At 43.2% G+C, this 15,699-nt stretch overlaps 1 protein-coding gene across 1 annotated transcript; it reads left to right on the top strand.

Moving 5' to 3' along the window:
• Window positions 1–13,621: 13,621 nt before the first annotated feature.
• Window positions 13,622–13,987, top strand: LOC104013328 (elongin B). Its single transcript, XM_009465821.1, has one exon. It carries the CDS (start codon window positions 13,622–13,624, stop codon window positions 13,985–13,987), a length of 366 nt encoding a protein of 121 aa, XP_009464096.1.
• The last annotated feature ends 1,712 nt before the right edge of the window (window positions 13,988–15,699 follow it).

Here is a 15,699-nt window from a genome sequence, read left to right as displayed (position 1 = left end):
GCTCTCCTCACTGTTTCTGTAGGTAATTTGGATGGCATCTCTCTCTCTCTCCCCCTCTCTCTTCCCCCCTCCTTCCTTCCCTCCCTTCAGCTTAGCCAATGAATTCTGCTTTATGGTTATGGTCTGACTTTGAAATTCTGGCTCCCTCTGCTGTTACATACATATAGAAATTCTACATATACTGGAGAGGAATAGCAACTTCAGGAAGGAGCTATGAAGCTATGAGAAGCACGACATGCACCCGTGCTGTACGCAAGTGCATACTTGAGTGGAAGCACACTGAAGCAAAGGGGCAAAATGCAGGAACAGAGCCTAATCCTGTTCTCCTTGCTGAGGCAAGATTTCTGTAAGGCTCAAAGAGAATTTTGCCTCATACATATGAAAATGTTGCCAGTATCAGCTTTCTCAATTTTTCCATTCCATCACAGACTGATATTGAAATTTTATTTTAGAAGGATCCAGGCTGCAAGACATTAAATTGTTAAAGGGGAAGAGGTACACTGTTACTCAGGCAAAAAACTCAGAAATGTAAGAGCACAGAGAAAGCGGAAAATAGAGGAAAAGAAGGATTTGCAGAAGTGCCAGTTTTTATTGATTTTTCCCAGGTCTTTCTCATGAAAAAACAAGGCAGAAATCAGAGTTGCAAATTTTCCTCTTGCACTGGGAAAATGCACAAACAGAGTATTTCCAAGGGCTACATCAGAATAACCTAATTTTGGTCTTTACTTAAAGTGGGTTTTAAGCTATGGTCAACTACTTAACTAGTCCTGGGGCCCTTCTCAAGGTGTGATAAGTAGTGGTAGCAAATACATGTTTTTGTTTGTAAGCATGTAGTATGTTAACAGAAATGAAACTTTTCAAAATCAAATAAGTCCAAGCTCTTATCAACTAAACTAACTGTGAAAATAGTTTTTCATTTGTAACGTATTCTTTCTTTCATTTTTTCTGGTACCAGCCATGACAGACGTGCTCATCAACTTCAAGCACTTAGCTGATATCTTTCATCATTAGAGAAATAATCAAAGCAGAAGCAGGAATATTTAAGGTCTTTCCAGGATATTTTGGCATTTCTCATGTCTTATGATGCTGAGAAGTGTAAAACTGGAATCTATGTAATGAATGGTGTAAGCTGGAGTGTTGTCCGTAGTTACTGGTTCTTTCTTCAGGGCATTCCTGAGTTGCTTCTTATTTTGTATTACTTATTTTTCCCAGCCTCCTTTTCAGGAGTTTTATTTACCAGCTAGATTGAACCAGCACCCCACATCTCAGCATTTCGCTTTTACCCAGATGCCTCAGAAGGAGATGACCTTTCTGATCTGGTGAGGGAAGGGGACATGAAGTCTGTGCTCTAGCTGAGAAGGCATCAGCCCACACAGATCTTGAGTCTCTTGCCAGCTCCTTAGGAAGTAGAGGCTTCCTATCTTACTGGAGCCAGAAAAGATGAAATTATTTGTCTAGCTGGCCTGTTCACTTCTGTTTCTTCCTTAATTTACTTATCATATGTTTATTTGTTCTGCTGTACAAAGCATTAAAGAAAGGGGAGGAAAACCACTAGGAAACAGACAGTCCTTTTACTGGGGAATATTTTGATTTGTGAAGCTGTTCTTCTTGTCCCCCTTGGCTTGCAGCATTCTTCAGCCAGCCTTACCTCCACACCTTCCAAGCATTTAAAGATACTCTGTGTCACTTTCATTCTCTCAATTCAGACCTTTGGGCAGAGCCTGCAAAGTAGCAAATTAGCATCTGCACTGTTCTTAAAGTCAACAGAGAACAGCTGCAGCACTGTTACTGAAATACTGCTCAGGGCTCTGCCACCCAGGGATCAGGAAATGACCTAACCACCAATATTTTGCTATGGCATCTGGGACTTCTTGACAGATTTTTAGGATGAACTGCTGTATCAAGGTTCTGGCCGTTTTTTGATGAGGTGAATGGGGCTGCATTAGGGTCCTACTACATGTGTATTCCTTCCACATGGTGTCTAAACGGCAGGGTGAAAATGCTCACTATTAACAAGCTAATGTGGGAGCAGGACTTGAGTCATTCCAATCCGGCACTAGTTCATGTAGCTGGGACTTACATGCACACAGCAGCCACTGAATGTAAGCCAAGAGATGTGCTGGGACTAGAGCTGCCATGCAGTAGCTGTCCAGACTGTAGCATAGAGGGGACAACACTGGAGTTAGCTTGGAGTGAGAACAGCAGCAGCAAGACAAAGATGCTCCCCTCATCCCAGGTGGGTTTGTAGGCTTGGTTCAGCACCTTGCTGAAAGGGATGCTGGTACCTGAGCAGGCTGGTTTGAATCTGGCCCTGTTTAATTTCACTGTACAATGGGGACTACCGAGCATGTATTTGTGGAGAGTCTCTGTGAGGATCCTGACCCATTAAGGCTTTTGCAAAACGCACAAGCGGTACTTGTACGAGGGTGTATAAGGGTGGAAATTCCTCTATACACAGGACACTTGCTGGTGGGAAGCAATGTGGAAGTACTGTAGTCCCAACTGTTGTTAGTCATATGCTGGTCAGACTGGCTGTTTCTATTCGTATCAGTAGGTTTGCATTGACTCTAGCAACAGACGGACCAGCCGTTTGCTGTTTGTAGGGAATGGAGTAAAGAAACTGTAGCTGACATGGCATGGGGCTATCCTATAACCCACAGAGCAATAAGAAGGCTTCCTCCCATTCTCTGTCCACAGCATGTACTCCCGTTACAGGAAGGCACTGGGGAACTCTCCTGTTTTCTCTGCAGTTTATTACATAGGACAGTTGGACTCCATGAAGACAAGCTGTTTCAAGGGGGTACAGACGCATGGGGAAATAGTCCTATCTGCACTGGCCAAATAACTCCTTTCTGCAGGTGGTTATGGTGACAGCAAGGCCTCTACTGAGAAACATTCATTGGGTGCAATTAAGCATTTCCCTGGGAGTGACAGGATTGTCACAGCAGTGGGATTACTACTGCACTCTGGATGCTTTGAGGGTCTCTTCCAGTGTGTCAGATATTCAGCCATATCAGCCTTCACTGATAGAGCCCTGAAGCTCTGTCTCTTTCTTTCCTCTGAGCATGGAATTTCAGAGGCCAATTCTCCTACAGCACATTTAGCAAATCTAATTGTGGTCCAGCGTCTGGAGTCCTGCTCTCTCTGGCACTGTTAAACAGTAAGCAGTGTCCACAAAGAATAGTACTAGGTATTCAATGACAAAAGCATATGGAGAAAATGTACCATGGAAAAGTACATAGTCCATGTGTGTGCGTAGCTTAGCAGGTCTACATGATAACCTTGTAGGTATTTTGCACAAGTTTGGTTTGCTTTGTTTTGTCAGAATCTCTACCTCTCTCTGAAGCAGAATTGATATTTTAAACATTTTCAACCTTCTCCAATTTGTTCACACCCCTTCTTCCATGGCGGGGAGCTAGTGCAACTGATGTATCTTCCCAGGGATTTTTCTGAACTGCTTAAATGATGTTCAAGCCTTCAGGAAAGCCCTGTTACTTCTGCCCTCCTAAGCAGGCCCTTATAAATGGATCTAGTATATAGGAAGCTGATAGCATGATCCCTTTTATATATATATCTCTCTCTATATATATATATCTCCTTATATAGAGTGCTCAGGTGGCCAAGAAGGCCAATAGCATCCTGGCTCGTATCAGGAATAGTGTGGCCAGCAGGACCAGGAAGGTGATGGAGCCCCTGTACTCAGCACTGGTGAGGCCGCACCTCGCATACTGTGTTCAGTTTTGGGCCCCTCACTACAACAAGGACATTGAGGTGCTGGAGCATGTCCAAAGAAGGGCAATGAAGCTGGTGAAGGGTCTAGAGAACAAGGCTTATGAGGAGTGCCTGAGGGAGCTGGGTTTGTTTAGTTTGGAGAAGAGGAGGCTGAGGGGAGACCTTATTGCTCTCTACAACTACCTGAAAGGAGGTTGTAGCGAGGTGGCGGTTGGTCTCATCTCCCAAGTAACAAGTGATAGGAGGAGAGGAAATGGCCTCAAGTTGCACCAGGGGTGGTTTAGGTTAGATATTAGGAAAAATTTCTTCACGGAGAGAGTGGTTAGGCATTGGAACAGACTGTCCAGGGAAGTGGTGCAATCACAGTCCCTGGAAGTGTTCAAAAAACATGTGGATGTGGTGCTTAGGGACACGGTTTAGAGGTGGACCAGGCAGTTAGGTTAACAGGTTGGTCTCTATGATCTCAGACATCCTTTCCAACTTTAACGATTCTATGACTCTATATGTATATATGAGTGAAATCCTCTTATTCACCCTCTGCAAGTAGAAAAGTGAGGGCCCCTCTAGTGTCTGCTACTTGCAGGTTGGAAGGGTCGTAGCCAGCTCCAGTGATGTTCACTCCATTACTCCTGAGAATGCACAGGTGGATATCATCAAAGGGAGCTGCTACTAAGCAGTTCTAACTAACCCTGAGGGCCAAAGATTTAAGAAGCTACAACTCCATTTCTTATTTTACCTGCTTCCTGGAATGACCTTAATGACTTTCTGGTAGTACCTGGAGCCACGAATGGATTTTCTTCTAACCATTGGTAAGCTGTTTTCCTTAGTATGTGCAGGTTTTCTACTTGTATACACTCAGCACTGCACTTGAAAATAGACCATGTGACTGTGGTATTCCATGACAGATATTAAAAAGAAGTTGTTTCCATCAGCTGAAATATTTCATTGTAATACACTTCAGCAAGGTAGAAGAAAGGCAGATGAAGAAAAAACCTATGATCTCAGTGTTGAATAAACTGAACACACTCAAAAGATTTATCTGGGCCTTTTAAGCTGTACAGTGCTCTTGTTATAATCGCTCTTAATATTGTCTAAATATGTTTTATAGGATATTTGTCGTATAAATCACCTTCATGGACTTTGTACCAGGCACAGTGTAGTGCCTGAAGTCTACTGGCTAAACATGTTTTATAGTCTAGGTTTTCTGTACAAACAGCTTTCATGGGGTTGTTTGTCAGTGGACTTTGATTCAAACAAGATTATTGCAGGAAATTCTACCCTGGTATGGAAGGCTACAGAGCTATTTATATGGCATTTCTTTGCAGTAGGTTGGACTCTGAGGTATGGGCTTGCTTTTTTTGTAATATACCAGTCAGCTCCTGGAGAATATATTCCCTTATGCATCTGCACTAATGTATTGACCTACACAGGGCACCAGGGTAGGGGGAGGCTTTCAAAGGGCTGTTTTCTGCTTTGTTTCATCCCATTCTTCTAGTATACGTGTCCTTGGGGGAATGTCAATGAGCTTAATAGCATAATGAATCCATTTGCCTGGCAACAATTTATATAATACCTGTTACTCTAAAAGCTAGATGATTTCCAAATCAATAATTAGATTTACAAACATTTACAGACACCGTTAATTCTTCTGTTTTCAAAAAGACCAATCAGTGACTACTTAGAAGGAAAAGCAGTGATTTGATGTATGTGAAAATTTATTTAAATCTGGATCCCAACAGGAAAACAGTCACAAAGTTATCTGTGGTAAAGCTTGGTTACAAATGTACATGTTATAAGACAAACCACCTAGTGTCAGAAATAAGACAGATGTGTCACAATTAGAGCTGTGAAAGGCATGAGGCAAACCCATTCCTCCTGAAACCATGCTGCTTTGCTGCTTTCCTCTAAAGGAGAGATCCAGAGCATGTTCAATTTCTATGGCAGGCGCAGAAGAAGAGAAACACATCACGTGGTCTTAACCAACTCCATTGTAGACTTTGCAGCTTATGTCAGGATTAGTCTTCTTCACCACTCGGATGGAACAGCTTTTCTTGTGGAATAGGCCAACACAGTTCACCCTGTCATAGTTCTTGGGGATTAAAACCCTGTCATTGAGAAAGGCAAAGAGAAAATCAGCAGCCAAGACATGGACTGAGATAAGGATGCTTACTGAGCCACAGCCATCCTGGAGCAAGCTACATCATGGATTGATTTGGCTCATGGTTTCCATTAATACAAGCGCTATGGATTATCATCAGAGGAATACAGAGCCCTGATCATGGCTGTTAACCGATGAAGTGATTTCCCAATGTTTCTTCTGGTTTAAATGAAGTTCTCACTGGCCATTCTGTTAGGGATTGGTATAAATTCCTGCACAGAGACAAAACGGGGATTAATTGCCAACTCCCTCCCTGCTATGACTGAGGACAGCCAGGAACATTCCCCACCAAGGGTTCCTTGAGTTGTATCCTTCCTCACAGACCCTTTATGGGACTCTTTCTCCATCACCTCAAGAAGAAATTTCCCAGCCTTCTGGGGAGATAATCAGTTCACACCATTATATTCGGGAAGACACAGCTGTCTCTGATGTGTCACCTGCCATCCATGAGACAGGAACACACAACAAGATTTAGAAAGCAAATTATCAGAGTCGGGCATGTGTGTCTTGTTTTGATAAGCAGGAAGGGTGGGCTCTTGGCAGCATGGAAAGGATGTGGAGCAGCTCTGGCCTGATTAGATGCTTGCAGGCAGGCCACTGGTCTGGTGCAGAGCTGCAGAAGCAAACACATATTTGTGTTGTGGGGTGTTTAGGTATCTAGAGACAAGCTGCTGAATAGGAGAAAGAAAACTGAGGTTAAAGGGAGTCATACACCCAGTTAGTGTCTGAGTCAAAAGAATGACTAGGTGATGAGGAAGAGCTGTGTGCTTGAAAGACCCTAGCTGTGTTTCATTTTGTTTCTTCTCAAAGAAGACTATGTGATTGCTATATTATTCTGCTTGGTCATGATTAGAGGTAACTGGGAAACAGGAAGAGGAATTTTGCTCATGTGAGTATGAAACTCCAATGCACACTTTCAGTGAGTTTTTTTAAGTCTGAACATTTCAACCAGTTCCTGAATAAGCAAAGAATAATTTGGGGGAACTTACAAGCTGCAGCAAATCATTGCAGTCATCTTACACCTGCATTGGTAGCAATCTGCAGTCTTCCACACCGCACCAAAAACATAGAGGTTTCTGTTTGAAAGGCACCCTGCATGCACACACCAGAAAATGATAGTCAGTAGATCAGTATTAACAGGTATCAATAGACATAGACCACAGTCTTATGTTTGTGGACTGGCAATCAAAGCACTGATTTCCATTGAGTCACACCAGGGAAGAATCTGACCCAGTGCTCTGCAGAAAGGATACCATGTCTTTGCTCCTGAAGTGTGCATGAGTGTATGATAAGACATGATAAAGTTCTAGCAACCACATACCAGAGAATTACTATTCTGCTATTGCAATGGATCTGAGAAATGCCTTAGCTTATGGCTACGGTAGGATCTTTCTGCCCTTTCTCATATCCAAAATACAGGTCTAGACTTTAATTTCTCCATCCTCCTTTTTCTCCAATTCTTGTTAGACTTCAACTCACTCTGGTAAACTGAATTTAAACACCAGTTGTGTTGCCTTTGCTTTGATTTCAGTGTCACATACCTCACACAGGTTAGTCAATGCTGCTTAGAAGTACATGTTTTTTGCCACATGGGCAAGGACTTCAGCTATACATCAGCACAGAGGCTAACTATTGAACAAGATGGCATCTCCCTCTGTGTGTCCAGAGGTGCCCCTAGGTGGGTTGATTCCTGAGTATACAGCTGTTTGGATCATTCCTCAACAAAGAATATGTTATTCTATTCCAACATTTCCAAGAAAATAAGGCTTTGAATCTCTGAATTAAAGCTTCAGGGATGTCTGTATATTTGCCTTTCTTACCATATTTGCTGGCTGGTCTAAAGTAACAGCGAGCATCACACAGAGTCCTTGAGAAGAGAAGGATCAAGCAAAAGACCAGCAAGAATTTCTAGAAAAGAAACAAGAATCTTTCTTTAAAATTAGGTGTGTTTTTTCAAAAGTCTAGCAGACTAACTTGCACAGAATTAAGGATGAGTCCTACTACTCCCAATAAACTCAAATTAAAACACACTTCTAGTGTACATACACACACACACAATATAAGCTGCTGACTTACCATACTTGCATGGGCTGCTCACATTTCATAATGAGGAGTAGTGTGTATTTATATACAGTGAGGAAACAATGGTCAGTGCAAAGGGAGGTGATGTAAATGTGAGCACCCTGGGTGCCAATGGACACTCTAACCTGTTCCGATCATCAATCAGAAGGTGACACCTCAAAAAGTCTTGCAAAGGCTTGTTTTGTGCACTGACGTACATTGGCATCTTGATCTCCATTGTGCTGGTGTAAATCTGAAAAAACTCCAGTCGATACACCAGTTACTCCACATCAGCATTGGTGTCAGTGGACGAGTCTGACCCCCAGAAAACTATGCCTCCAGAACTGGCAGGCCATCAAGGAACAGCAGGGAAAGGGCACATGCTAAGCAAGGCAGCAGGGCCCTATTGTTCCGCTGACCTGCCAGAAGGAGATCGCCCCCTGGTATGGAACAGGCCATTCATACAGTGCAGTGGTGTGGAGAGTCCACTGTTCTCAGACTGATTTATTATAATTCAAATTATTTTATATGAGACACGTTATTTTTGTCCATATGTAGGGACCTGCAGGGACTAGCTGTAGTTTTGTGCATCTCAGTTGCTGAAGCAAAGCCAGGCCTACGGGATAGAGGCAGATCACCATGACCAGATAGCACCTTTTTGGCAGCAAAAGTGAGATGAGCTGTGCATTGTCTTAGTCCAGAAGGGAACGTAACAGTCAAGATGATTGTCACTCATGGATCTCTTCCTGACAGAAACAACAGTGATGCTAAGGACTGGGGGAGGCAAAGAAAGCAAAAGTTCCAATTTTCTTTCACCATATGCATGCCTGCCTCTAACACAGCTGGAATCGGACACAAACAGCGGTGTTTTTTCTGCAACACTAAAATGAGGACACTTCTTTCAATACACATCTTGTGCAGGTGTCCTGGTCTTTGTGCAATTAGACTGTTGCAACACATGGTATGTGAGGCTGCATCTCAAAACCAGCCAGGAAAACTAGCACAGATCCCTGTGGCTGCATCAGGGGCTGTAGGGATCCAATGCTTTACTGAATTGGAACACAGGCACAACAAGTTTTAAAAGTTACCAGAGGATTCCCAGCATAATGAGTTGCATTAATTCCATTAGCTTGGCTCTTTCAGCACACCTGGGTTTAATTAGGCACCTTGATTGGTATGGCTGAACTCGTTAGCTTCCACTGATTGACAAATAGCTAAGGAAGCAAAGTTGCACTGGAAGTGGTTTGCTGGGTAAAAGGGGCAGTGGCAGAATGAGTGTGGTCTCTTGAGGGATCTGGAGTAAAGGGGCAGTTGTGAAGGAAGTGGCTGCTGTTTGTTGTGACAGAAGATTTGATTTATGTAAGTTCCTTTTGTTTATTTGTTTGTGTGTACTTAGTGAGAAGCTTTAGAGCTTCTGTTGTAGTTTGCTTTTAACTTTGCAGAGTAGCCATCAAGTTTTGTGTTAACCATGTGATTTAGGTAGATTATGCTCTCTGTGTGTGGTTCTGCTGCAGGAAACAGTTGTATCTAATGAAGTCCCTTGAGAAAAAATTTCTCCTCTGGTAATACTTAACTTAAATAAATGAACTTCTATCTGAAGAGAATAATTTCCTCAAAATGACCTCTTTAACTATGAGAAGCAATAAGGTGAAAATGTAATGTATCTCTTATGCTACTAAGCCTTTAAGTATGTGATATGAATTTGTTCTTATTTTAATTGAAACTATTTGATTAAGGTCTAGTATAACTGGAGGGCTGACCCACTTCTGGCCTGTCCCTGCTGTAACTCTTGACAAATCTTGTGCTATTTGAGGAGGGGTAAGTGTTACGGTGTATGATATCGCTAATAAGGGCATAGTTCCAAGGAAATGTAACAAGTAACTTCTGACTTGAAGGTCATAGTGGATTCTAAATTATTCTCTTACTTAAGATGATTAATTTACTTAATTAGTTAATCATCCTTTCTTCCTTGGAGAGAAATAATTACATTAATAACTTTCTTATAATTCTTGCTGTTTCTCAGGTAGACAAATCTATAAAATATACATATAATAATAGGAAACTGAAGTGTAGTGTGATCAAGGCTATTGCTGCCAGAAATGCCTGGTAGCTCTACCTCCTTAACCTGAGGTATATATTAAGTATGCTGTGTGCATTTTTTCCTTGGAGAAAAAAAAAAAAAAGGCAGTTTTTAAAGTATCTTGGATTACAGACTTGAGAATGAAGAAACCAAATGCTTATGAAAGCCTGTAATATTGAGTGAGTTGTCTCTGGGATCTGTAGTGACACAGAGGCTGAACCTGTCTCCTGCTGACCTGCTTGGACCTCTCCTCTTGAGACAGACAGGGTTTTCCAGGTCAAATGGGTGACAAAGGAGTAGAGAGGATTCTCTGTTGTGCAGATGTAAATGAAGTTACCTTCTGGGGCTGCAGTGTTAAGTAAGTGTCCTCTGGGGCTTCCTGGTGTTTAGGGAAGGTTAAGTTGCACTAGCCTAGCTTGCCTAGCTGATGGCTGTGACGGGTGAGAAGGTTGATTACCTCTAAGACATGGAGACCATGGCAGCTTACTGCTTTCCCTCTATACCTTCTCCTTGGGGTCTGTTGTGCTGGAAGGGCTTGCAGCCCAGCTCTAGACATACCGACTTAAGTAAAACAACTTCCTTCACTGGCTGCAGGGGTGTGGCAGCAGTTAATGTATGGGTCTCCTCAGCCTGAGGTCTCTGAAGCGATAAGAGGAACATCCAGCACTGCCTTTCCCTGTTTATCTAGCTCCTGTATCTGTCAGGAAAGCTGCCAAACTAAACTGGTCAAATAATGTAACAACTTGACTAAAATAGTGACTCTATGCCAAGCTAAGGAGGTAATTCTGCCTTGGAAACCTTTTGCCAATTAGGATTTTGAGTTTTCTGAGGAAATGCCTGGAGTTGGAGGGTCTAGGCTGTCGTCCTTCCTCAAACCAGAGGGGTGCTGGGATGGTGGCTCCAGGTCACCAAGGTTCTGACTAGGGCATCAATTCCATAATTGGATTAAAACTTGCTCACATTGGAAATGTCTCTTTGGTAGCTTTTAGTGGCTTTAGACATGGTCTGCTGGTTGTCTGTTGCTTCACCTGTGTTTCCTGATTCAAAACTATGTCAATAGACTGCTTAATTACTAAACACTGTAGTGGCCTTCAAAATTGGATTAAAGCACATGAACAAATCTGACCTGACTTCAAAACTGTTCATGTCCATTTCCTTTAAAGAGAAGCTAGGAAGGGAAACTGATGTTCCTTCCAGCTCTGACAATTAATTGCCTCCCTCTTTAGCTGAACACATGAGAGTGAGCCTTTAGGTAGGCCCTTAGCTGCATTCATGTGCGTGCAACTCTTGGGAAATCAAATGGACTTCATGAAATTTGATATTTTCCCCAAAAGCACTACCTGTGTGACCTGGCCCTTGTCAGTGAGAATATAGTTTGCTACTTATCAGAAGTGCAGCAGCATCTGTGTGGCCACCACTTGCAGTGGGTAGTACTGTCTTCCCTCTGCAGGAAGGATTCAAGATTGACTTCCTCATGCAAATGCACCCTGCCTACATCCTCTCCCTAATATAAATTTTAAAAAGATATTTCTCTATTAACTCTCCCTTTCTTTCCCCACTGGTCTGGGGCAGATCGCAGTTGGGTATTCTGTATGTGTGGGGTTTTGTTAATTTTAAACTTGAACTACTGCAAGTTGTTTAGCCTATGTGCATGCTCCCCTTTGAGGCAAAAATTGAATTCTCTAACTGCTGGTCATGCAGAAGGCCTGACTTTTTCTTTAAACTGTTCAGTAAAATGACGTAACACAAACAGTTTAACACCTCCACTACCTTGAAGAGAGGTAAACGTTGCTTTTTCCTTCCTTCAGTACTAGGATTGCGGAGGGAATAGTTTTGGTCTCAATCCACAAATTTATTTAGATCCCAGGGTCCTACTTGCCTTCAGCAGGAATTAGCCCTTCCATAAACCCTGAGTCCAGAGCAGGTCCCTCTTGTTTTGCTGGTTATGCTGCACTTGTGACATCTGTCTGCTCCTTTCTTCCCCTCTCCTGGAGAACACACTGCAAAGCACAGGGAACTCCAGCTGGAACGGGCACACATGCATGTCTGAGCTGGCATGACATGAAGAGACAGTTAATGGCCACACTTAGATGACAGTGTCTCTGGGTCATGGCTCAGGGACTGATGAACTGGGCTCTGCCAGGCTGGAATAGCAGTGTCTGTCTTCCTGTTAGACAGGAAAAAAATAGTGGAAGAACAGAGTTAATGCATCCGTTACTATCTTTGGTGTAATCTAGCTTGAATGACCATACAAGGGATTAACTCTAGCCTAGGTTTGTCATGGAAAGCTTACATTTGCCAGTGATATCAAAGTGCAGATGGCAGAGAAAAACAATGTGGTTTTTTTTTTTTCCCCTCTCTCTGACCTAGTGAGCGAGAGCTCTGCCTTCTTGCAGCAGTGCAGGCCTGCAGGTAGCTGACCACTGCTGCTGCTTGCCTTCATCCACAGGAGTGTCTTGCTCCACTTCCTGAGTAAGGTCCCGATTGGGGGATAGGGGGAGCAGTAACTGCTCATGAATGTCTGGACCTTGCCCCTCTCATCCCAAAGACAAGAGCAGCTCGAATTCCTGAAGTGCAGCTGTTCTCCCAGGGGGGTGGGAATAGGGCTTGGTGTCTGTGGATACAGGTGGAGCCAGCCCAATGCTGGCCCTGAACTCTGTGGGAACCAGTAATGGCAGCTCTGGGAAAATGTTCTTGACTCTCTTGAGCGTTTCAGAGCTGAAGTGAGCCTTTAGCCTCTTGGGTGTGACTTGTTCCACATGTGACAAGTGGTGATGCTGGCACTACCATAAAGTACCCCTAAAATGGCTGGGCTTTCAAGACCTCCCTTTTTAAGCTGCTGCTACCAGCCCTAATTTCCCCTCCCACTCTGCTCCCGTGTGAGTCTCTTCCACCCTAGCCAAACTCTGAGAGAGAAGTTACTCCTAAGCTGAGTCTCTGCTCTCAGCATTGGTGCTAGGCAATGAGCTATTTTGACAACTAACTTCCTGAAACTGGAGTAGGAGGCTAAAATATCTTAACACTGTCCATTAGTTTGACTACTCTTGACACTTTTGTATTTATCAACTTTCCTGTCTTTACTGCACATGTGAAGGAGCCAGGGAAGTTCTTGTCTCTTGCCTGACTAGAAACCAACAAAGCCCAACCACTTTATGTGCTGCATTCTCCTGTGCTCCATCCTTTCTGTACTGAGTGCAGAGTTGCATGCTTGGCTCCTCCTGGGATCTTGGGTAGATGTATGTGGCCCAAAGCAAACTGGGGATGAAACCCTTTCAGGCAAGAAGCTGAAGTAGCACAAATGCTCATTAACAGTGTTAAAAGCTCTCTGCTAGATGATATCTAGCTAGGAAGATGAAAGTCATTATGTACTTAATAGCTCTGCCTGTGTAGAGCATGAGGATCTTAGTCTGTCTAGCAGAGCAGCTCCCTGTAGGTATTCCTTTTTCCTCCCTCCTTGTCCCCATGGGATCCATTCATCTAATGACAGTTCTGTCTTGACTTCAGCTACTCCTGAAAATACAGGTTTCTCACTAAGAGGACTGAAATATCTTTTCCAGTGAAAGAGGACTGTAGGAAGCCCTAGGGTAGTAATGGATGTCTACTTGATGATTTGCCATCATAAGACAACAATCTTCATTGAGGCCAAAGAGATGACAACTGTGCATGAGTTGAAAAAGGTGGTGGAGGGACTACTGCAGAGGTCACTGGAGGAGCAGCAGCTCTACAAAGATGACCAGCTGCTGGATGATGATGATAGGACTTTGCTAGACTATGGCTTAAGCAGCCAAAGCTGCTGTCCTCATGTTCCTGCCACAGTGGGCTTGGCTTTATTCAGACCTGGCAATGGAACCTTTGAGCCATTGCATATTGACCCCTTCTCAAGCACCCCAGAGCTGCCTGATGTTATGAAGAAACAACAGTCTGGTAGCAGCTCCAGTGAGCAAGCCTTGCACTAAAACCAGCATCTGCTGTTTTGCCTCTTGCAGACAGGGTGCTGGTCTTGCCTATGTATCCTGTGCCTGTCCACACGCTTCCAAATGTGTCTATCTGACCAATAAAGCATTGCAATTCAATTACATTTTGTCAGTATGCTGTAGAGTTCAGGCAGCCAACAGAACTGTTTCCTGGGATCCCTCTCTCAAATTAGTGCAAGAGGAGAAGGGTGGTAGCAGCTACTTGTGTGCCTCCTGAATTGTGAATGGCATGTTCTGCCACTTGTGTTTCTTCCAGCCAATGCCCATGACCTTATCAGCTCTGAGCTGCTGGGTTTTTTTGGGGGGGAGAAGTGTTGCCCAGTCTAACTTGGTATACAAACATTTGTTTCTCTGTCTTCATCTTGACTTCTGACAGTAGTGCCTCTGAGGAGTTTGGCTGGAAATCTTGGGGGACAAGGGTGCAGAAGGAACTTCTAGTCCTGCCTGTAACAAAATCTTCAGGAAGACTATAACCTTAAGATCTGAGCAGAGGTAGGGTTAGCAAATGGAACTTATTACCCCCAAAGTTAAGGGACACTGCACTAACACAATGCACAACAATTAATTTCTAAAGTTGACAGGAAGTACGGTAACTGGCATGGACTGTTGGAAACCTCTATCAACTGGGCAAAGTTGTTTGGTTTTGGGTTTTTTTTTCCTTCAAATTATTAAGAGTTTACTTTCTGGCATCTGCTCTCTCCATTCTTGAAAGACAAGAAAAATGCAGTGAAAGAAGGGCAGTATAGCCAGAAACTGATGTAATAAAACTGCAATTTGAGAGGTCTGTAAGAAAGAAGTTGGTTGCCATAGGCATGAGATCAGTCCTATCAATGCTTCTACTGTTAAGAAAGCTTATGAAGTTACTTCTCTTCCCAAACAGAATTGACCTCAGCACTATTTTTTATTTCTGTGAACCAGATTCTTTATTTCAGAATTGGTATTAGACTTTCCCTTTCATCCCTAGTGATGATTTCACAAGTCATCACATCTGACTTGACTCACTCTGTGCTGCAAGGGGCAAACTCCTTGTTTTGCTCTGTGTTAACAATTGGGGGTGCTAATGCATCTATTCCCCCAATGAAACTCTGAACTAGTGTTATTGTTAAGTTTTCATTGTCCTGTATCAAGGGTAATACAGGCAGGGCAGTCTACGTCGAAGTTCAAAAATCACTCTTAAAAGTACTTAGTCCTGTCCATGGTATCTCCTTGCAGGTTTCTTTTTGTAGTGATAGACTAAAGACACCTCTAAAATGCTGCTTACATTCTTAAACCTCACTGGAGCAAACAGAAATGGAGCTCAGGTCTGCCAGCTCAATCAGGATCTAGGTTCTCTGTAGCGCTGACTTGTCCAGGCTCTCCTTCCAGCACAGGAGCACTGTGGCAGAACTAGGATGCCACCTAGTGACTGCAGTGAATTGATGGGAGAGAAAAAAGAACGATACAAACAAACTTCAACAACAGAAGAAAAGTTCCAGAGCTGTCACATGCATAGACAAATAAGCTGTACTAATGTAGCTGGGCTGTATTTAGAGCAATTTGCTTGATCAAGCTTCTGATAATTCCCACTAGGCTTGCTGAAAAACTTAGGTCCTCTCTGAAATTCTTGGCTAGCAGTGAGTACCAAGCAAAGAATACTGGTATGCCACTCTCCATTTCTCATACAATTTTGATTTTTCTAACTTTTAAACTCCTTC

Source organism: Nipponia nippon, unplaced genomic scaffold (genome assembly GCF_047370975.1).
Source record: "Nipponia nippon isolate SJK-2023a ecotype South Korea unplaced genomic scaffold, ASM4737097v1 scaffold_3, whole genome shotgun sequence".
NCBI lineage: Eukaryota > Metazoa > Chordata > Aves > Pelecaniformes > Threskiornithidae > Nipponia > Nipponia nippon.
Note: the sequence above shows the minus strand (reverse complement) of the source record. Positions and strands in the feature narration are given on the sequence as shown.

Bases quoted from the DNA above. Each gene is read 5' to 3' on its own strand.
- LOC104013328 (XM_009465821.1), top strand. From the start codon at position 13,622: ATGGATGTCTACTTGATGATTTGCCATCATAAGACAACAATCTTCATT.